General features: G+C 41.6%; 2 protein-coding genes across 6 annotated transcripts in view; both read right to left on the bottom strand.

Moving 5' to 3' along the window:
* Positions 1 to 6,339, bottom strand: part of LOC115401855 (uncharacterized) — an 87,809-nt gene extending 81,470 nt beyond the window's left edge. The window contains exons 1-4 of one of the 4 annotated variants that reach the window (XM_030110211.1): positions 6,267 to 6,281; positions 6,094 to 6,187; positions 4,988 to 5,085; positions 4,532 to 4,626 (exon numbers count right to left, since the gene is read on the bottom strand). The gene's annotated coding sequence lies outside the window, so the exon portion shown is untranslated. Of the gene's footprint in view, positions 1 to 4,531; positions 4,627 to 4,987; positions 5,086 to 6,093 lie in introns of all 4 variants that reach the window. The other 3 variants (XM_030110212.1, XM_030110214.1, XM_030110210.1) reach the window with 3 other exon arrangements.
* Positions 6,340 to 9,884: 3,545 nt separating this feature from the next.
* On the bottom strand, positions 9,885 to 21,684 carry LOC115401805 (uncharacterized). Of its 2 annotated transcripts, XM_030110140.1 has the most exons (4): positions 21,537 to 21,684; positions 19,031 to 19,119; positions 17,127 to 17,229; positions 9,885 to 16,368 (listed from the first exon to the last, which is right to left on the bottom strand). In XM_030110140.1, exon 4 carries the CDS (start codon positions 16,329 to 16,331, stop codon positions 10,344 to 10,346), a length of 5,988 nt encoding a protein of 1,995 aa, XP_029966000.1. In that variant the 5' UTR covers positions 16,332 to 16,368; positions 17,127 to 17,229; positions 19,031 to 19,119; positions 21,537 to 21,684; the 3' UTR covers positions 9,885 to 10,343. The 2 variants fall into 2 exon arrangements, with proteins under 2 accessions (XP_029966000.1, XP_029966001.1); XM_030110141.1 differs by lacking the exons at positions 17,127 to 17,229; positions 19,031 to 19,119; positions 21,537 to 21,684 and adding an exon at positions 21,393 to 21,396 and having other exon boundaries at positions 9,885 to 13,282.
* Positions 21,685 to 22,742: the final 1,058 nt, after the last annotated feature.

Below are 22,742 nucleotides of genomic sequence, written 5' to 3'. Positions count from 1 at the left end.
AAACAGAAAAGGCAAGAGAATCCGGTCAATTTTCAAAATATAACAAATTAAATGACGATTAGTTACGGGCGGTGTTGCTCGTCCGTCTATAATTTGTCACTTGGGTCTAATCACAAGACAGATGGACACACAGACACACACACAGACACACACACACACACACACACACACACACAGTCTTGTATTTCTATCCTTGTGGGGACCGTCCACTGACTCCCATTCATGTCTAGCCCCTAACCCTGAACCTTACCCTAACCCTAACCCACACCACAACAAAGCCTAACCCTAAAGAAATGTTTTTGCACTTTTACTTTTTTCAGTAACAACAACATGGTCAAGAAAACACTGTTTGGGCGAATCCCAATTCTCTGCTTAATCCTCAATCTTACTCCTCATTCCTCAAAATGCGCGCTCCCGTGAAGTTAAGTGCTGTCCCATTCCTTAACAAGTTGAGGAAAGGAGCGAGACTAAGGAGCGTTATCTCCCTTAATTTTGAGATTCTACCAGACCTACCTTGGAGTTAAGGAGAATCCAGAATGCTTGTTAAATAGTTCGTTTTGCTGTTATTTTATTAATAAAAAATCTTGTATATTACTTTGGGAGTAATTGTATTAAGTTTCTATCACAGATAATATTTACAAAGGCTGTTAGAAAGAAATCAAGAAAATTGATTTGAATGCATTTATTAACAAGGTCGCACATGCAAAATGTTAAACATTTCTAATGCAGGGCGCATTACTTACAGTTATAAAGGACGTTGTTATGGATCATTGACCTAAATTATTACAAAATTGTTGCGGAGAGAGAAAAAAAAACAGCGCTCCACGCATGTGCGCTCTCTCTCTCCTTCGGACGGTCCAAAGAAGCGTCGCGCGAGCCCCAAGCACCCTCCCGACGGTCCGAAACCCCCCCAAAACTTTTTTCCTGCAGGAAACACTGCACTTCCAGCTTTCTTCTGCCCTCTTGCGCAGTGCTGCCCCCTGTGGTCCAAGGACGTAACTGTCTTTAAGGGTTGTCCCATTTCCAAGTGACTTTACATTCCTTAACACTTGTTTTGAGGAGGCACTTAATTTGAGATTGAGGATCAAGGTTGAGGAGTGAGGATTAAGCAGAGAATTGGGATTGGGCCTTTCTCTTACTTAGGACCGGAAAAAGGTCCCCACAAGGCATGTCGTTCCACGTTTTGCTATCCTTGTGGGGACATTTGGCCCCGACAAGGATAGAAATACAAGAACACACACACACACACACACACACACACACACACACACACACACACACACACACACACACACACACACACACACACACACACACACACACACACACACACACACACACACACACACACACACACACACACACACACACACACACACACACACACACACACACACACACACACACACACACACACACACACACACACACACACACGTTGCAGAAAAAGAGAGGACAGGAGGAGAAAATGTCTCTCCACAGGTCACCAAAACACACACATCCATACTGGCAGAGCGAGACAGAGGGAACAGGGAAACGTGAAAACCGAGAGCTGACGGAGCCAGCCGAGTGCAGCCGATGTGTGACCAGCACGGAGAGCGCAGGCAGCAGATACGCCTCCAGTGTGAACAGCCAAGCGCCGGCGCGGAGACGTTGCGCGCGGCGCCTCCGCTACGCTTCCGTGTCCAGTGCGTTCCCGGCGTAAGACAGGGATGGTATTGCGTTGATTGAAAAAAAAAAAAAAAAAAAAAAAAAAAAAGATTATTTATGGAAACAAAGTAATTGTAATCAAAATTTTTTCTTCATGTCTGTTGATTCAGACAAATCTTTTTTCTTAAAGGGATACTTCAACATTTTGGCAAATTGGCCCATTTAGTGCAATTCCTTTGTCATTTCGAACAGCATACTTCCTTTTGTGTGAGGGCGAGCTATTGTTTATTCAGAGGTGAGTCGGGGAAGGTTTTCGGGACGGACACAATTCAAGTGGATGGTATTTTTGGTTCCCCTCGTCAAACTCATCAAACTCAAAATCCAACAACCCCAAAACACTTTTGTGGACACGTTATAATCCACACATTCACTACGCTGTGAAATATTAATACAAAATTACCACATTGAGTTGTTTCTGCGAAGATTGCTAAGACGGAACTACTTACTAAACATGGCGTCTGGGCGTAGTGATTTCAAAAGAAAAAATAGTTCCCAGTATTTTCTTCAGTGTCACAACGCGACAATATTGTTTGTTGGTGTTCCACAGCGTAGTGAATGTGCGGATTATAGCAAAAATTATAACAAAAAAAGTAAGTATGCTGTTTGAAATAACTAAGGAATTGCAGTAAATTGGCCAATTTGCCAAATAGTTGAAGTATCGCCTTTAATGACAAAGGTTTTCTTTCCCAATGAAAATTACTGCCCTGTCGGCACTTTGAGATTTCTAAACATGAAGTGTTCCATGAATAAAATAATACATTTTTTTTTGTTCAGTGAACAAACACTTGAGGATGGCAACTTTCTGTGTCTCATTTGGCATGGAGGGGAGGAGTCTCAAAACCCGAATATTACCCCTGGGTTACTTCTTTTCTACCCTGAATGTCTGGTCATATAAACGCGCATTGGAAGACTCCAGGACATTTAACAGGGCTTGAGGCAGGAAAAAAAAAAAAAAAAAAAAAAATCACATGCTTGAATTTTTTTTTTGAAACATTACATCAAAATACTGTCAAAAAGTCTATTTTTGAGATAGAAATCAAAAACAAAAAAACCCAGAAGGAAAAAAGCGCGAGAGCGAGCAGGATCCCTTTTTAAAAAGGGGGACCGGAGGGTGTGCTCCAACTATAAGGGGATCACACTTCTCAGCCTCCCTGGGAAAGTCTATTCCAGGGTACTGGAGAGGAGGATTCGACCGATAGTTGAACCTCAGATTCAGGAGGAACAATGCGGTTTTCATCCTGGTCACGGAACAGTGGACCAGCTCTATACCCTCCATAGGGTGCTCGAGGGTTCGTGGGAGTTCGCTAAACCAGTTCACATGTACAGCCAGGGTCCGGTTCGGGGACCACAGGATTTCATCTTTGCTTTTTGCAGATGATGTTGTCCTTTTGGCTTCATCGAACCTGGACCTACAGCATGCACTGTGGCGGTTCACAGCCGAGTGTGAAGCGACAGGGATGAGGATCAGCACCTCTAAATCCAAGGCCATGGTCCTTGACCGTGCATTCAAACGCTGAGATCGGCGAGGTACGGAAGTTTCTGTAATGCCGCGCGAGCCCCGTCGTACGATGAGCTCACCACTCAGATATACACCCGTTTGAAAGACAGATAAATGAGGGCCAATGTGTGGCGTGAGAGCATGACTAAAGAGTGTGACACCTGTGATATAACACAACAGACAAGCTGTAGATGAGACAAAACCCAGATTAAAATTATTATTATTATTTTTAGGATTTCTAAATTAAAACATGATGACCTTGCTCCAAACCACATTTGTACACTGCAAAAACTCAAAATCATATCAGGTTCATTCATGTTGTTTTCTGTCAAAATGTCTCATCCTACCTGATTTAAGATAAATTTAAGATAAAAGGACTTTTTCTTGATTTTATTTTTTCGATCAAGATCTCTTTTTGAGTAAAATGTACTTGCTGCATTGACAGATGACTTGAATTTACCGTTCATACCTCGTATTTGGGCTACCCTTTTTTGCAGCATACATAGTAGCTCATGAAAGTTTAAATCATGTAAAAGCCCTGAAAGAGGACTGTTTTGCAGAATGCTTTTTTGTGCTCCCTCTTTGTGCATGTCAAGACAGTTTATTTTTGCAATGTGGTGTAGCTTTATCTAAAGAAACATTAACGACAACAAGTTGAAATGACGACTGGGGATGTCATATTCCGTCTCTTCAGCATGTTCCCCAAGCAGAAAAACATTCTGGGTTCAACCTCCTGGACAGTGGAGGTGACTGTTGACGCCTTTGGAGCTTGGCTTGGTGAAGCTTGGTGAATCAGTTTCTGTAGCTTTCAACACCTTCACTGTGCCTTGTGATGGAATCAATAGGTCACCATTGTTTTTCAGAGGTAGAAGATGGTCGTTCTCATCAAAATAAAAGGTATGGGATCTCTGCTCTGCAGTATTTTTAAATAATTTCTTTGTATATTATGGTGGAAAGTAAGTATTTGGTAACTTACAAAACTTCAAATGAGGTTTCTTCAGGTTGGACTCTTGTTTATTGTTGTTTTGGCGTGGTTACAGCAAACAGTAACCTCGGTTCTGGAGCTTAATAAACCAGCATTAAGACATCCAACTCATTTTCCTTTCAACCAACCCACTGGACGTTACATTAACTGGTGCGCCACTGGTATGTTCATTGAAAGGAAAAAAAAACCTTTAAGAGATTTGTCTGTGATAGCACAGACATGAAGAAAAACTATGGCAAATTCTTTGTTTCAATGAAAAATCTTGTTATTGACAAATTTAGAATAATACTGTTCCTGTTGTAGCTCCATCCACACAGTCTTTAAAGCTTACTGCCTACCTTGAAAGCCTCAGTTAGTCCAGCATAGTCTTGGTCCATACTGCCATATCCGATCTGCCAGGCTGGTCATGGAATCACAAGGATACTGAGTCGCGCTGAATGAAAGATAAACAGTTTGAAAACTCATTGTTAACTCAAAGTACATATCAAGATCAATTGAAGAGAACTAAAACAGAAAATAAAGCAGAATTCATCATGAAAGAAAACATTCAATCCACTTTTTTTCCCCTCTGTGTTTTAACTTTAAATCGTTGTGTGTGAACAAGGCCTAAGTCTAACATTCATTGGCTGCCTGCAACCCTTTGTGAATGTCAGCCACGTTTTCTCACTCATAAAACCAGCTTCTTCAGCTCTGCCACCACAGTGACACAGACTTCAAACTAAGCATGTGTGCAGCATCCCTCCACTAAATAAAGCGTCTCCTCAGTTTTTCTTTTTTTTGTCCCCACAACTCACCAAAGCAAGTCAGTGGAACATGGCTTGATTTGACGCCAGATCCCCCTCCTGCCGTTACCGGGATTCAAACGTGGCTCCCCTGCATTCAAGGTGAAGACCTGACCACAACAGAGTTATCACAATAGGTGAATAAATGGATGAAGTAGTAAATATGAGACATAATATTGAATAGGAACAGCATAAATATCTTCAAACATCTCCGGAAAAGCTTAGGAAGAACTGAAAACTGCAATCTGCTGTAATTTTTCAGACAAAATCTGCCATAAAAAGAAATACGATTTGTGATGATTTGTGCAGCTGGAGTGAAAAACCGTAAAAGAAACATTTAAATTCAACAGATCTGACGATAGATAAAAGGGTTATTATACCAAGTATTGGGTTTGTACGGAGCTGAAGTTAGGCTATGATTCACCATGTTAGGGGAAAATTCAGGGAAAAACAATTACACATTTGGAGTGCCTATTTAACCATTCTCTGTCCAACGTATTGATGTAAAACCACTTAAAACATTTTAACTGAGACAAAAACTTTGCCGAAAAACCAATACTGAATTTAAAAAAAACCTTTATTTTATTTGTGAATTTTTTTTTTAAAAAAGGGATATTTAACAGTAACCTACATAACGAAGTTACGATAATAAACGACTGTGCCTAGATTTCTCAAATCTGGACTAGACTGTTTTAAACACGTTAAACTTTGATTAAAACACTGGTTCTGATGTGTGAAACCTTACTCTGATTTGTGGGAATGGATAAACGAGCAAATGTGAATGCATTTTTCACACACGGACTGCTTTGGACCCGCTCCACATCGAAAACCACTGGATCTGCACTTCTCAAATCTGGACAAGGTTATTCTGTAGAATTTCCCAGTTTGGGACAAATAAAGTAACACTCCAACTATGTTAAACATTCATTAAAACACTCGAATCGGAAGCTAACTTCACCTTTGTAGTGTTTGAAAAAAAAATGAAGATGTTCACGTCTTCTGAAATAAAAGGATTCAGTTCTGTCGGTCACACACACACACACACACACACACACACACAGTCTCACACACTGACCCTCACTCACTCAAACTCACACTCACACTCACTTTTTCCTCACCTGTTCTGTACGACTTGATTTCAGTTTGCAAGGTAAATTTCCAGCAATCCACGCTGGTGATCAGTCTCCCTCCCCGAACAAAACAAGACGGTTCCTTCAAACACGGTGAATATTCACACAGCATAAGTTCGTCTCTCGTGAAAAAACTTTCTCCTTGTTTTAACTGAACTCACAGTTGCTCGAAGAGGTGAAATGTTCTCCTTGTTGTGAGATTCAACAACAACCGAGAGAACAGGGGAAATGCTGCTTCTTCCGCATTTTCCCTCTTGGAGGCTTATGAACAACATTCCTCTTCGCACTGACCTCTACTGGACGGAGGGGGAACTGCAGGATGTTGCCAGAGTTCTTTCATGAATGGGCTGGACTAATTAATTCATTTTGGTCTTCACAGCTAAATAGCTGCTCATAACTAATGCAACATGGAGTTAAAATTAATCCTTTTTGTTCATGCAGGGGCACAATAACTGGATTCATGATGTTATTTGGGAAAAATTTGGGCTGTTATTGTACTATACAGAGTGTAGGGCAGCTTTGTATTGACTGCGCACACTTGCTACTTTGACACCATCGCAATTAAAGGCTTGTCTGGTGTCCAAATGATCTCTATATCAATGTCTTGATGTGACTGATGAAATACAAATCCTAATTGAACCAGGACACTTAAATGGTTGATTCATGGATCAGACACCGGTTGCCCGTGGCTATGATGCAGTTGAGAAAAGTTTGGCAAACAGTTGGCTGAAATTTGTACACATGAAGCTGGATGAGTTTCAGTGCTGAAAAAACCTCCTGTTGACTGGTTCATAGGGTTTTACTTTTAAAATCACACTGATGCGGCATAACAACTATTCAACTGGGAGTAAACTGAGATCTGCAAATTATTGACCACCAGTTTGGCCAGCGAAAATAGAATTTGTCATGGTGAAGACTGAACAAGCATTGTTAGAATCAGGCAAAACACAAGCATTGTTTTTATATGAATCAGGATTTAAAAAAAAACAACAAATTGTAGAGCCACAACAGTTTATTTGAGAAAATAAAACAAACCATATTTAGTCATTCTTCCAAGTGATGGCAATATTAAACTTCATTGCATCAACTGGAAAAAGAAAAACATTTCATCCAATTAGGACTATAAATGGACAAGATTTTTGCTTTCTTCTGACCCCTTAACAGGAAATGAAGAACCTCCACATAATAATAACCAACAATCTCAACAGGCCTGCATGCTAAAGGTGAGGATTTGGAGAAGAAATTACCTCCCAAAAATATTCAGAATTCTGAGTTTGTTTTTTTTCCCCTCAAACAATCCTGTGGTTCCTCTGTGTCGGTCACAGGATACGTGTAATCCAGGAAGACAACCACTGGAGTAGTGGCCAATAGTACATTGAATTTGTGGAGTAAAACATAGAACATTCTCATGGCTGTTACTGTATTGCAGGGCCACTCAACTTTGGACCTTTCCTAAGTCCAATTGAAGAGTTTTTCTCTGCTTGGAGGTGGAGAGTGTAAGAGCATCAGGCTCACAGTCAGAGGTTTCTGATCCATGTAATGGACGCTGCATGTGAGGACATTACAGCTGATCAGTTGAGTGGATGTTTGAAATATGACCGCCATGTTTCCCTTCATGTGGTGCAGATGAGAATCTGTTGCCAGGAAGACAGCAGTGGGGTGAGGATGGTGGCCATGAGGGTGAAGAATGCGGCCAGGAGAGACTGTGAGGACACGACCAGTGACAAAGTGAGTTGTTAAACTCCAGTTTTGTTTACAGCAGTGTAGGCTACATGTTATATTCCTTGTTTTTGTTGTGTTTATGTTGTGCTCAGCTGGATAGAAGTTACTTTGTGTGAAAATTAAAATAATGTGAACTTCCTTGGCAGTATGAGTGCAGCCGGTGATGAACTTGTTTTTTACCGTGAAATTTTCCTTCCTTCCAGTTTCATATGCAGCCCAGTAAAAATTGTCAATGGAGGACTGGCAGTGGTGGTCCTTGCTGGTATGACGCCCTGGGCGGACCGCATCCCTAGCCCCCGCCCACTCACTCACTCATTCACTCACTAAGTTGTTACTTTGCTTTTATTTTGCTGCTGGGTCAGTGAATCTAAAGTGACATAAATGGTTCTGTGAGGTCTCTGCTGTTAGAGCTCTGTTAACAGAGATCTGTGCAATTTAAATATTTTTTGACTTTGTCGGAGTTTCGGTCTCACTTTCGGTTTGATCGATTGGTATTTGGTTATCATAATAATCATAATAACCAGAACGTTTTTTATGAGCTTTTCCTTTAGTTTCTGACCTTTCTGTGGTACACAGTATGGCTGTGTTCATAAAGTTATGAATATGTTTATCGCGTATTTGCACCTCCACGGCAAAGCTCAGCTCCGCCTCCCCTGGTACCGGGGGTGTGGGGCTCAAAAAGCTCTGTCGAGAAAACAAATGAATAGCAGAGAGTTATTTAAAGTAACGTTAACTGATTTGATCACATCCAATCCATAATATGGTAAACATAAGGAGATGACATAATATAGTAAATATAACGACATGACATGGCTTCATGCCTTTGTATTTTGCCCGTTTCTCCTCCTCTTCTTTCCTCTATTTTCTAAATTGGCTGTAATCGTGGTTTTTCCATTTTTAGCACTTCACCATCAACTTTCGAAACATTACCATCCCTGACACCTCAACTAACAGTCAAGACTAAACCAATTCATATTAGTTTGCAAATTTGTTTGTTTTTGTTAATGAACATTTTCATAGTGAAATAGCATGTGAGACTCTGATATATTCAATATTATACAATATTATGAATGAAAAAAATGAAGACATGAACGGTAAAATCATTCAAAGAGTGAAATCATTCAAAAATATTCAAAATAAAGCCACACACACAATCAGGAAGCACAGACGATAAAAACAGAACAGCTGGTTAACAATTTATACAAACTCAAATTCAAAATGAAACCTCAATTTATACACATGACATGGTAACAAATAAAAAAAAGAACAAGGCAGACATGAGCTAAACTATTTACAATGGTACTAATTCTATTTGAATAACTGGCACAGCTGCTCAAAACGATTCCGACTGCAGGTAAGGCCTCAAAAACGCAATCTTTAAAGCAGAACTATTCAACTTTTTCACCTCAATAAATGTTTTTCACAATCCCCCTGGGGGGTAAACAAAGACTTGGCACGGTGATTTGCCGGTCCCTCCACTCCCCCTGGTGTCGTTGTCCTGAAAACAGCGCTTGCAATTTCAGAGGAGCGGACCCGACTACATGTCACGAGAACAAACCTGCTTTACGGCACTCATACGGGAGTACAAGTATAAAAGCATGTAAAACAAACAGGAAACCCTCACTAGCGTGAGCAACGCCACCCTTAGGTGCTCACTAGTGGCAGAACCAAATAGACAAAAAACCTTTGTCTGACGAGCGGAAAAAAACGGAAACGGGAGTGGGACGCTCTCTGCGTGGGGGCGGGGGTGGGGCTGGGGGTGTGGGGGTGATGCGGAGAATTTTTATGACAGTGAGCTTTCACAGGAGACCAGTAGGGGGAGCGTGAGAGCAAAAGTTGCAAGGTTCTGCTTTAAAGGAGTACTATGCAACTTTTGCTCTCGCGCTCCCCCTACTGGTCTCCTGTGAAAGCTCACTGTCGTAAACGTTCTCTGCATCACCCCCCCCCCACCCCCCCACCCCCCGACCCTCCACCCCCAGCCCTGCGTCCCTCTCCTGTTTCCTTTTTTTCCCACTCGTCAGACAAAGGTTTTTTTCTGTCTTTTTGGTTCTGCCATCCATGAGCACCTAAGGGTGGCGTTGCTAACGCTAGTGAGGGTTTCATGTTTGTTTTACACGCTTTTATACTTGTACTCCCGCATGAGTGCCGAAAAGCAGGTTTGTTCTCGCAAGATGTAGTCAGGTCCACTCCTCTAAAAGTTGCAAGTTCTGTTTTCAGGACACAGACCCCAGGGGGAGTGGAGAGACCGGCGAATCACCGTGTCACGTCTTTGTTTACCCCCACAGGGATTCCGAAAGACATTTGAGGTAAAAAAAATTCATAGTTCTGCTTTAACTATCACAAACTCAAGACAAATAACTGAAACTGAGCAGTCAACATGTTATTCTCAATCACACAAAATCTTACAAAGATTAAAGACATTCCAGGCATTTGACTTTGCTGCTTACACATTTTCATACCTGCTGAATACATGAACACTTGATGTCGACTTGGTGTTGCATTGACTCACAATGATATCATTCATCTGGCACATGCTCTTGCTTCTCCTCTTTGATTATCACCACAGAGTATTGCAGAGGTTCACACTGCACAGTGTTAGTGCTGGGTACTGTTTCGATCATGCACTGGTCCAAATGGTAAAATGACATATTCTGATGTGTGTCAGACACTTGTGGTGCAGGCAGGGCATGATCCTGGACACCTTCCATTTGTGGCTCTTCTTTGACATCAACTTCTCCAGAAGGATATTCTGTCAAGTTTATATTTCCACTGAACTCTTCAGGCTTAACTGTGGCTAAATCTTCATCGCATTTATTTTCCAAATATCCACTGGCATCATCCCAAGAAGGGCAATTTTCTTCAGAGTTTATTTCTGTTAGATACCTCGGTGGATCATCCATTTCCTCTTTGACGTATTCGTAGGGAACATTGGACCAGGTATACATGTGAGGCATGCTTTCATTTGTCCTCTGATATGGTGTTTTTACAACTGGATCTTCCCTCTGTTCCTTCTGTGCTTGCAAATCCAGTTGTCTTCTTCTGAGGGTTTCCTTCCTTTCATTTCGCTGATCAACAGACACTTCTTTCTTTTGGTAATTGTCTTGAGGACGAAGTTCCTCCAAGTGGACCACTTCATCAAACCACGTGGGTTCTCCAGCATCTGGTCTTATTCTTTTGGAAAACTGACGTGTCAGAGTTTGAACTTGATCAGGCATGTCCAATTTGAAGTTGTGTTCAAGTATGTCACCAATAATTTTCGGTTTTGTTCCACACAGTCTTTTGGCAAATACCTCAATCTCCTTCTGAACTGCCTTAGTCAGCACTTGCTTGTCCAGTTTGTCTCTTGGATAATTTCTGTCCACACACAGACTTAATCCTACAGCCTCACAGGAACGGGAGTGCTTCGTCAGAATCTCAGTGGCTGGGAAAGTAGCGACTGGAGCCTGGTATGGTTTTCGTTCCGAGCAGGCAGCTTGAGCAGGATTGTTTTGTCGATCTTGGTAACACTTGCGGCAATATGGCGTTACTTCTTTTATGTTCTCAGGGAACTTGCAGAGCGTTGTCAGGGCAACATTTGGGGATGCAATAGCCTTTCTAAGTGATTTCATATATACAAGGGTGAAGGCAGTGCGATACAGCTCACCCTTTAATTCCAGATGAAAATTGTACTCCCATATTTCTGTGACAAAATGCCTTACAGATGACAGCAGTGCCCCAGAGAAAGTACAAAGTTCACTCATGATACCATTGGTCAACAGCTTTGGATCAAGATTACGTTTCAGTCCAGATCCTACATTAAAGTCGATGCCTAATTTCACACATCTCTTGTATGGGTAAAATGGGCATTGTTCTCCATGAGGCACAGAGAGTATCTCCTGAATACGATTTGCTCGTAGTCTCCACAGCAGTAAATCTGGGTCATTTTGTACTTTAATGTCACAGTGGATGATCATACTGTGGTCAATATTTGCTTTGATGGGGCCAGTACTGCATGATTCTGAACTTGGACTGTTCTGGCAGTTTATGTCAATTGGGTTAAATTTTCTTCGGGATGTTATTTTTTGGAAATTGTGCTCAAGATTTCTTTGCGCAATCACAAGAGGAACCTGCTCAAGAACTTTTCTCGCCAGATCTGAATCTGCATCTTGCAAATCCAGATCAAAGTTGTGCCTCAGGACATCAACACAAATCTGCTTGTAGCTTCCACACAATTTTTCTGCAAAAGTCAAAACTTCAATCATTGCTCCTTTGGTCAATTTGTTGACATCAAGTTTTTGGTTTGGTTGACAGCCACATACAGTGAGCTTCAAACCAATGTCGTTACAGAACGGGTAAAGATCAACATTGTTCGGGGAAGTTTCAGTCGCTGTGCTCAGTTCATTTTCAGCAGACAGACTTGGAGCAGCCATCAGAGAAACATCACATTCTTCTGTGCTTGATGTGGTTTGTGGTTCAGATTCAATACTGCTGCTGGTCTGATGGTTCAAATCACTGAATGACACAAACCCTGGAAGTCGAAACACCTCTTTTAAGTCTTTAGCTGCTTCCCCACAGTTAACAAGCTCTCTTACTTGTTTCATGACTTCACTTGCAAAGGATTTCTCAATGTCTCTGCTCTTTAGGCATAAGTCAAAGTTGTTATGAAGAATCTCCATCATGAATTCTTCTTGGGATGCATTCATCTCAAGGGCAAACACAGCAATGGAAAAAAGAGCATAGTTAGTCAAATGGTCAGGACTCAATTTTCTTGTCGGCTGAAAGCCAACATCAAATTCTAGGGCTACTGTCTCAAACTCAGATACTGGAGGGCCACAGTTCTGCATGTTTTCAGTGTCTCCCTGCTTCATTATGGCTGACTGTAAAGAGTGGCTTGTGACCGGATTTTCTGATGGAGTTGCTGATGGCACCTTCCTCAGATTCAGCTGTGTTGAAGCAGGGAGACATGGAAAACATGCAGGGCTGGGGTGCAGCAGGATCTCTGATTCGGACCAATGCTTTGGACCACAGACAGGGACAAAGTTAATATTGAACATGTGATAGGACCTCACTTTTATGAATGGGAGCATTTGTCTCACACGGTTGGTACGAAATTTCCACAATTTGAGCTCTGGGTCCCCTTCTTGGTCTATGATACAACCATTTAGCAAATTTCTTGGAACATGTTTCTCTTCATCATCACCTGCCAACTGGTTTTCATCTGGCTGACTTTGTGGCCTCATAGATGTGTTTCCATTCAAAGTTGATGCAGCATTACTGGTGGTGATGTGATGTTTACCCACATCATTCATCTGTGCTCCACTGGAAAAGTTCCACCTGGCTTGACTGACACACTGATGAGCATCCACATCATTTTCTGAATCTCCGTCCTCTTCCACAGGGCACATGTAGTCTTCTACTGACTGACTGGTGCTCAAATCACTGCGATGAGAACTGATGTTTTCCTCCATCTGTTCCGCTTGTTGTTTTTGAGCAATCAGCTCCTTCGCTTTTTCCATATCCTGTTTCCTTCTTTGAGATGATTCCCTTCTTTCACTACTTAGCACAGGATGTTGTTCTTTCTGTTTAAATTCTCTTGGCTTGGGCGTGATATCAAAGACTTCATTAAACCAGTGAGGCTCTCCACTATATAACCTGAGTTTGCTAAAAAAATTAATCGCGAGATTTTCCACATGACTCTGATGGTCCAAGTCGAAGTTGTGTTCAAGGATATCCTTTATAATTTTTAACTTTGATCCACAAAGTTTCTTAGAAAAGCTGTACACATCCCGCATGACTGTACATGTCAGTAGTTGTTTGTCCAGTTTAACCTTTGGGTGAGCGTTATCCACACACAGGCTGAAACCTGCTTTCTTGGAGTGACGGTATTGCTTTGTTATCACCTCTGTTGCTGGGAAAGTGGACAATGGAGCAACTGCAGACTTCTTTTCCTCGTGGTTTGCATCAGCAGAAGCAACATTCGTCGTGGTACGGGAACAATTGGCAGGACAAAGGTAACCACTTTTTAGACCTTTGAAAAGAAACGGTTCAACTTCATGAATGAATCTCTCATCTGGCAGCTCAAACAGGGGTTTCAGTTGCATGACTGAGGGTTTCATCCGATTCATCTCATTGATTCTCCGATTAAGTGTATTTGCAAAAGCTTTACGGTGAAGCACATTGTTGAATTGCAGATTGAAATTGTACTCCAAAATCTCTGTCATGAAATCCATTGTGGATGACCTAAGTTTCGTGGCAAGAGATATAATTTCACACATGATGCCATTGGTCAACAGTTTTGGATCAAGATGACGTTTCAATCCAGATCCTACATCAAACTCAATGCCTAATGTCTTACATCTGCTGTAAGAGTAAAGTGGACACTGGTCTTTGTGGGGCACTGAGAGGATTTGCTGAACTCGGTTGGCTCGTAGTTTCCACAACAGCAACTCTGGATCATTTTGTGCTTCAACGTCACCGGGTTGACTTGCACTCTGGTTCATCTCTGCTTTCACTGAACTCATAGTACATGTTTGTGAAGATGTGTTCCTCTGAGAGTCCACGACATTTAAGTTGATTCTGGTTGCAAGCTGAGTTTTTTTGAAAAAACATCGAAGATTAGTTTCCTCAATGGCAAAAGGAACCTGTGAAAGAATATTTTGAGCAAGATCAGAATCTGAAATTTGGAAATCAAGATCAAAGTTGTGCCGCAGGACATCAACACAAATCTGCTCGTAGCTTCCACACAATTTTTCTGCAAAGTTTACAACCTCAATCACTGCTCCGTTGGTCAGTTTGTTGAGTTCAAGCTTTTTATCTGGGTGACAGAAACTCACATTGAGCTTCAAACCAATCTTCTTGCAGAATGGATAAAGGTCTGAAGCTGTCTGTGAAGTTTCAGGTTCAGAATCAACACTGTCATCACTCTCACACTTCACATGACTGAATGACAGAGAACCTGGCAAAACAAACACCTCTTTCAAAATGTTATCTCTGTCATCGCGGGCTAATAATTCCTGTACTCTTTTCATGACTTCACGTGCAAACGTCATTTTCTGGTGTTCACTCTGCAGGCCTAAATTAAAGTTGTATTCTAGAATATCCACAAGGACATTCTGCTGGGATGAACTCATTGCTAATGCAAAATGAACAACTTTGTACAGAACAGAAGATGTCAACTGTTTTGGACTGGCGTTTCTGGGGGGCCTACATCCAATATCAAACTCCAATGTTCCACCTCGCCGGTCTAAGCAAAGCTTGTTGTCGAGCGCAAGTAGGATTTTTTTCGCATAATTGGAACGAAACTTCCACATGTTGGTCTCTGCTTCCATTTCCTCATGGTTCATGTCAGATTTGTTTGGAATATTTTGGAGGGTCTCGTCTTCTGTTTCACTTTCTTGCACAATGAATTCATTTTCATCCAGTTGTCCGTGGTCCTTCCTCATGATGCACTTTGTGACTGAAGGAGGCATCTTTTCCTGAGAAGTACTGAAATCCAGCTTTTGTCTCTTTGTCTCTTCTGACAGAAGGGTTTCCACTGTCGACAGTGCTGGTACGTAGGCTCTCTTTAATGGGTTTCTCTCAAAGAAAAACAGCTCATTTTCAAACTCTGGGATAAAGTTTGTGTTACTAGCGACCATTTGTTTCCCCTTTTTTAGCATCTGTGATATCAATAACCACACTTCATTCCTTCTCTCTTGACTTTTCAGATCAAGCTCAAAATTATGCTCCAACACACTGACGACAATGGAGGTGAAGGAGGCAGTCAAGACTCGAGCAAAATCCACCAACTCAAACATCACACTCTCTGTTAACAAGCCTGGATCAAGACTTTGTTTAGTCCCCGTGCCAAGCTTCAAACCAATGTTTTCACAAGAAGTGAACAACAACAAACGAATGTCCTCACTGACGACTTCTTTCATTTCTCTTCCTGAACAATCAGTGTTATCTTTCTGATCACCGCCATCAGTGTGTGATGCTGATATTTCTTCTGTCTCTTTTTCTAAGGAACATTTCAATAATTGTTCAAGTTCACTTATATTCTCAATTTCCATGAAGAAACTCTGAGGTTTGTGTGTCCTTGTTGCCTTGTTCAGTCCATTATTGCTACATTCTGTCTTCCAAGTGTCGAAAAGAGCAAAAACTTCATTTTCATCTGTGACAGGTTTTCGGACCAAGTCTTCCAGCTTGTGCTGAATTTGAGCAGTGAAATCCATCCGCTGTTGATCATTCTCAAAACCAAGATCAAAATTGTTTTCCAGAATGTTTGGGATGAAGTGCATGCGACTCTTGATGATTGTTCGAGCAAATTCACACACCTCAAGTATGACGCCATTTGGCACAAATGGTGAATTCAGTTTTGGGTGAGAGCTGGAGGCAACATTAAAATTCAGTCCAATTTTGTTACTGTAAAAGAATGGATCTGGATGTGTTGAATATTTCTCTGCATGCAAAATTCGCCATTGCCATACTGTGTTTGTGTTGACCTTTCCTCTGTCCTTGAGACCACAAATATCCTCATCATCCATCTCCACTGATCCCAGAGATCTTCTGTGTCTTCTACTCCTGTATTCAATCAAACAACACACAATATTTTTCTGTTAATAGACATGGTCGGTTTTGAACTGAACTCTAAAGCAACAGAATTTTGAACTGAATCTCATAACTGAACCATCATATTTACACTTGTAAAGCAAAAACAGTTCTAAAGACGAGGTCCAACTTGGACATTTTTCACACAAGCATACAACATAAGGAGGCCAAACAGCGACGGTATTGCAGTCATTGGAAAAGACAAACATATGAAGATGACAACTTTCTGTGCTTTATTTGGCATGGAGGGGAGGAGTCTGTGGGGAGGAGCCTCATTTCACATCATTTGCATACGGCCGTCATCCCTGAAAACACAACCTGAAGCATTGGACACAGTATTTGATCAATTACAAAACTTCAGATGAGATTTCATTAGGTTAGACTCTTGTTTTGCTGTAGTTTTGAAGTGGTTATAGCAAACAGTGACCTCAGTTCTGGAGCTTCATAAACCAGCATTAAGACATCCAATTCGTCTTCCTTTAAACTGGCCCACTGGACGTTACATTATTATTAACTGGTGCACCACTGGTGTGTTCACTGAAAGAAAAAAAATCTTTAACCAAAAAAAATAAAAAAAGAAAAAAAAAGATTTGTCTGTGATAGCACAGACATGAAGAAAAACTTGATGGCAAATTCTTTGTTTCAATGAAAAATCTTGTCAATCACAAATTTAGAATAATACTGTCACTGTTGTAGCTCCATCCACACAGTCTTTAAAGCTTACCACCTACCTTGAAAGCCTCAGTTAGTCCAGCATAGTCTTGGTCCATACTTCCATATCCAATCTGCCCGGCTGGTCATGGAATAACGGAATCACAAGGATACTGAGTCGCACTGAATGAAAGATAAACAGTTTGAAAAGTCATTGTTAACTCTAAGTACACATCAGGATCAATTGAAGAGAACTAAAACAGAAATAAAGCAGAATTCATCATGAAAGAAAACATTCAATTCACTTTTTTTCCCCTGTGTTGTGACTTTAAATCGGTGTGTGTGAACAAGGCCTAAGCCTCACATCCACGGCTGCTGGGGATGGGAATTTAGAACTGATTGTTTTGCAGAGCCGGTTCCCAGTGACTCAATTTCAAGGAATTGCTTTTCTGTCTCCTTGACGATTCCGTTTTTCAGTTCCGCTGTGTGCGTGATGACGTAACATGCGCAGAGCGTAACGCTGGGTTCACAGCAGCCACACTGCGGTTCGGCTATGGCACCGCTACGGAGCCCGTCCGACGGTCCGGAAGCTTTCAGCAAGGATCCTATTTTTCTGGACGCCAGAGCCCTGCCACTTCAATCTAAACACAAGCAAGTCAAGTGCTGGAGAGAAAGTAGATACGTGTTCCTAAGTAAGTGATTTCAAAATAAAATCTGAGTTGTGCTCTTGCCTTCACATTGTTTTTTTAATTCTTCTGGTGGAATATATAACAAATAACGCAATCTAATCATTATATGCAAGAGAAAAATGAACGATGTCGTACTTGTCATTGTAGGAAAGTCAAACAACACAACACTGCACAAAACAGCTGTATGACTGGGAGCGGCTGTGTTGCCAGATTGGGCATGTTTCTGCACAATCAAGGTTCTTTTCAACCTGACAGCAGGTGGGTTGATTAAACATTCATGATGGTACCGTGTTTTTTACTGTGTTTACATATGTATGTGTATATATATATACTGTATATATATATATACTGTATATATATATATATATATATATATATATATATATATATATATATATATACATACACACATACACACACACACACACACACACACACACATATATATATAAACTGGATCTGTATAACACTAATCATATATATATGTGTATATGTATATGTATATGTATACACACACACACACACACACACATATATATATATATATATATATATGTGTGTGTGTGTGTGTGTGTGTGTGTGTGTGTGTATATACATATACACATATATATATGATTAGTGTTATACAGATCCAGTTTATACGGCTTTAATTTGCATTGTCTACAGAGATGGAGATTTGGGCTGCTTTCTATTGTTGGGACTGTTTTGACATTATGTTGTTATATGGGACAAATGGGACATATCTGGCAACCTCCTTGAGCAGACAGTCTGGGTGACGGAGCTGCGGTATTTCTATACCAGAGCTGGACCGGACACACAAGGGCATCCAGTGTGAGCCCGGCTACTTTGGTTTTGAGCTGTCAAAAATGGCATCAACAAAGAAGTACTCCAGAGTTTGGCTGTATTTCAAACGAAAAGATGAAACTGGGGCTACTTGCAATGCTTGCAAAAATTTTCATGGCATGGATATTTCTTTATTCTGTTGAGGACGAAGATATTAAAGAGTTAATGCAAACACCCATTTGTACTGTTTAATTTCTTACTCAATGAGAACCGATAAGAGAATCGATAAGGAATCGTGTCAATAAGCAGAATCGCTAAACTCTTAACAATTCCCATCCCGAATGGCTGCCTGCCACCCTTTTTAATGTCAGCCACGTTTTCTCACTCATAAAACCAACATGTATTCTTTAGCCCTGCCACCACAGTAACACAGACCTTAAACTAAACATGTGTGCAGCATCTCTCCACTAAATAAAGCGTCTCCTCAGCTTCTCTTTTGGTACACAACTCACCAAAGCAAGTCAGTGGAACTTGGCTTGATTTGACGCCAGATCCCCCTCCTGCGAGTCAAACGTGGCTCGCCTGCATTCAAGGTGAAGACCTGACCACAAGCACCACCAGTGGGGAACAGAGTAATGACAATAAGTGAATAAACAGATGAAGTCGTAAATAAGAGACATCATGTTGACTGGAACAGCATGAATATCTTCAAACATCTCTGAAAATGTTGACGAACAACTGAAAACTGCAATCCGGGGTTTCTGCCAGACCTTTTCAGTCCGGACACCCCGCCCGCGCTAATTCTGCAGTGCCCGGACGACGGACAGGGGAAAAAAAAAAAAAAAAAAAGCCTCGTGTTTGTGGCCAATTAGCAGTTGCGCACCGCGGAGCAGCAGCGGCGGCCACTTGGACACTCTCTGTGAGCAGCACACTGCTCGGCATCCCCCCCGGCAAGTCTCGTCTGCCCCCCCCCCCCTCCCACGTTCCCACCTGGCGAAACTTTTATCCTGCAGGAAACACTGCAATCTGCTGTAATTTTTCTGATAAAATCTGCCATAAAATGAAATATGATTTATGTTGATTTAAGCATCTTGAGTGAAAAATCATAAAAGAAACATTTAAATTCAACAAATCTGACTACAGATAAAAGGGTTATTATACCAGGTATTGGGTTTATACGAAGCTGAAGTTAGCCTACCATTCACCATGTAAGGAGAAAGTTAAAGGTATACTGGAGGATCCTCAGAAGCAATCAGAATTGTGTGGTTCCAAATTGTAATTGGGCAGTCATACTGCCAATCAATGTGGGAACGTGTTTGCGTGATGACATATCATGTCGAGTCGCCGCCTCTGCGCACGCACTGGTTTCGAGCCGCGCATGCGTAGAGCATTGTTTAGGAAGTGATATGCAGTGGGCGCGACCATCGCGCCTCATTCAGAAGCGGTTTGCTCTTCCCGCAAACGCCTCCGAAGATGGCTTGCCACAAAAAAAGAACATTGTTTGAGATGGCAGAGGATAGAAGAAAGGCCATAGAAAAGAAGGGTAAGACACGTGTTTTACTCGGAGATTCCTTTATGAGGTGGCGGACATTCAAAGCACAAAAGGGATTTAGGACTGATCACGACGTGGGGAAGTTTCTGCTGGACAGGTAACATAATTATTATCCCACTCAAATGTGTTTCTGTTGCATAAACACGTAAGACACTACTTTACGGATCGTATTCTTATGTATGATTGGAAGAAGAGTTCGACATGATTACAAATGTGTTTTAATCCTATGCGGAAAGATGATGCCCCAGCTGCGTGGATGTAAACAAACTGACATGCGGCTGACGTGCACGCTCCCCACAGTCCTCATGCAGAGGGAGCCGCGTATGTGCAGTGCTCCAACAATGGCAAATGTTGGCCATGTTGTACGAAATCGGCGGAGAATCCTCAAATATGCCTTTAAGGGAAAAATAATTCCACATGTTGGAGCGGCTATTTAACCATTCCATGTCCTACGACGTATTGATGTGAAACCATGTTAAACAGTTTAATTGAGACAAAAACTTTGCCAAAAAAATCAATACTGCATTTCAAAAACCTTAATTTTATTTGTTAAATTAGTAAAAAAAAAAAAAAAGAAGAAAAAAAAGGCACATTTAACAGTAATCTATGTACATAAAGAGGTCCAGATCAGAAACCAGTGTGCCGACATTTCTCAAATCAGGACAAGACTATTTTAAAGACATTAAACTTTGATTAAAACACTGGTTCTGATGTGTGAAACCTTACTCGGATTTGTGGAAATGAAAAACGAGCATAGACTGCTTTGGACCCGCTCCGCATCGAAAACCACTGGACCTGCACTTCTGAAATCTGGACAAGGTTATTCTCCAGAATTCCCCAGTTTGATACCAATAAAGTATCACTCCAACTATGGTAAACATTCATTAAAACACTATTATTTAAATCGGCAGCTGAGCATCGGAAGCTAACTTCACCCCCGTTGTGTTAGAATAAAAAAATGAAGATGTTCACGTCTTCTGAACATCCATCTGAAATAAAACGATTCATTTTTCTCTCTCTCTCTCTCTCACTCACTCACACACTCACACACACACACACACACACACACAGACACACACACACACACACACACACACACACACACACACACACACACACACACACACACACACACACACACACACACACACACACGTGTGTATTTATATCCTCGTGGGGACATTCCATTGACTCCCATTCATTTGTAGCCCCAAACCCTGACCCTTACCCTTACCCTAACCCACACCAAAACAAAGCGGAGCCCTAAAGAAATGTTTTTGCACTTTTACTTTTTTCAGTAACAACAACATGGCCAAGAAAACACTGTTTCCCCCCATGGGGACCCAAAAAATGTCCCCACGAGGTAGGTCGTGCCAGGTTTTCCTATCCTTGTGGGGACATTTTGGTCCCCACAAGGACAGAAATACCCGTAACACCACACACACACACACACACTTTTTCCTCACCTGTGATGGAAAACTTGATTTCAGTTTTCCAGAAAATTTTCCAGCAATCCACGCCGGTGATCAGTCTCCCTCCTCGAACAAGACGGATCGTTCAAACACGGTGAATATTCACACAGCAGCAGTTAGTCTCTCGTGGGAAAATTTACTCCGTGTTTGAACTGAACTCACTGATGCCAGAAGACGAAAGTCTACAGAGGAAATGCTGCTTCTTCCGTGGTTTCCCTCTTGGAGGCTTATAAACAACATTCCTCTTCACACTGACCTCTACTGGATGGAGGGGGAACTGCAGGATGTTGCCAGGGTTATTTCATGAATGGGCTGGACTAATTAATACATTTTGGTCTTCACAACTAAATAGCTGTTCATAACTGATGGAACACGGAGGTGAAATTAGTCCTTTTTGTTCATGTAGGGGCACAATAACTGGATTCATGATGTTATTTGGGTATAGTATGGGCTGTTATTGTGTTATTTACAGAGTGTCCAAAGGATCTCTGTCTCTATGTCTTGATGTGACTGATGAAATACAAATCCGAATTGAATCAGGACACTTAATGGTTGATTCATCGATCTGACACCTGTTGCCCGTGGCTATGTTGCAGTTGATAAAAGTTTGACAAACAGTTGGCTGAAATTTCTACATCACATGAAGCTGGATGAGTTTCAGTGCTGAAAAAAAACTCTTGTTGACTGGTTTTTAGGGTTTTACTTTTGAAATCACAGTGATGCGGCATAACAGCTATTCAACTGGGAGTAAACTGAGATCTGCAAATTATTTACCACCAGTTTGGCCAGCTGTTACAGAATTTGTCATGGTGAAGACTGAACTGGCATTGTTACAATCAGGCAAAACACAAATATTGTTTTTTTTATATGAATCAGGGGGGTATTGCACAAAAGTCGGATAAATACATCCAGGATAAATGAAAATGCGCGGCTTGAGTAAGCCTTGTCGGTGTTTTCTCGGATTAATCGGTTGCACGTTTGCCGAGCCAGGATGAAAAGACACGGCTTACTCAAGCCAGGTGAGGAGCATCAGGATAAGTGCGCGTTCACGGCGTTCTTCAGAAGACCACGACATCGATCACAGAATCACAGATTGAAAATGGAACAAGGACGAGCATCTTACTTCACACGGGATGAGCAGCAGTGTGCGGACTATACCGCGACTGTCGGGGGGGGGGGGGGGGGGGGGGGGGGGGGGGG

The sequence above is a fragment of the Salarias fasciatus genome, chromosome 15 (assembly GCF_902148845.1).
Source record: "Salarias fasciatus chromosome 15, fSalaFa1.1, whole genome shotgun sequence".
Classification (NCBI taxonomy): Eukaryota; Metazoa; Chordata; class Actinopteri; order Blenniiformes; family Blenniidae; genus Salarias; species Salarias fasciatus.
The sequence above is the reverse complement of the archived record's forward strand: the minus strand, read 5'-3'. Positions and strand labels throughout refer to the sequence as shown.

Bases quoted from the DNA above. Each gene is read 5' to 3' on its own strand.
- LOC115401805 (XM_030110140.1), bottom strand. From the start codon at position 16,331: ATGGATGATGAGGATATTTGTGGTCTCAAGGACAGAGGAAAGGTCAAC.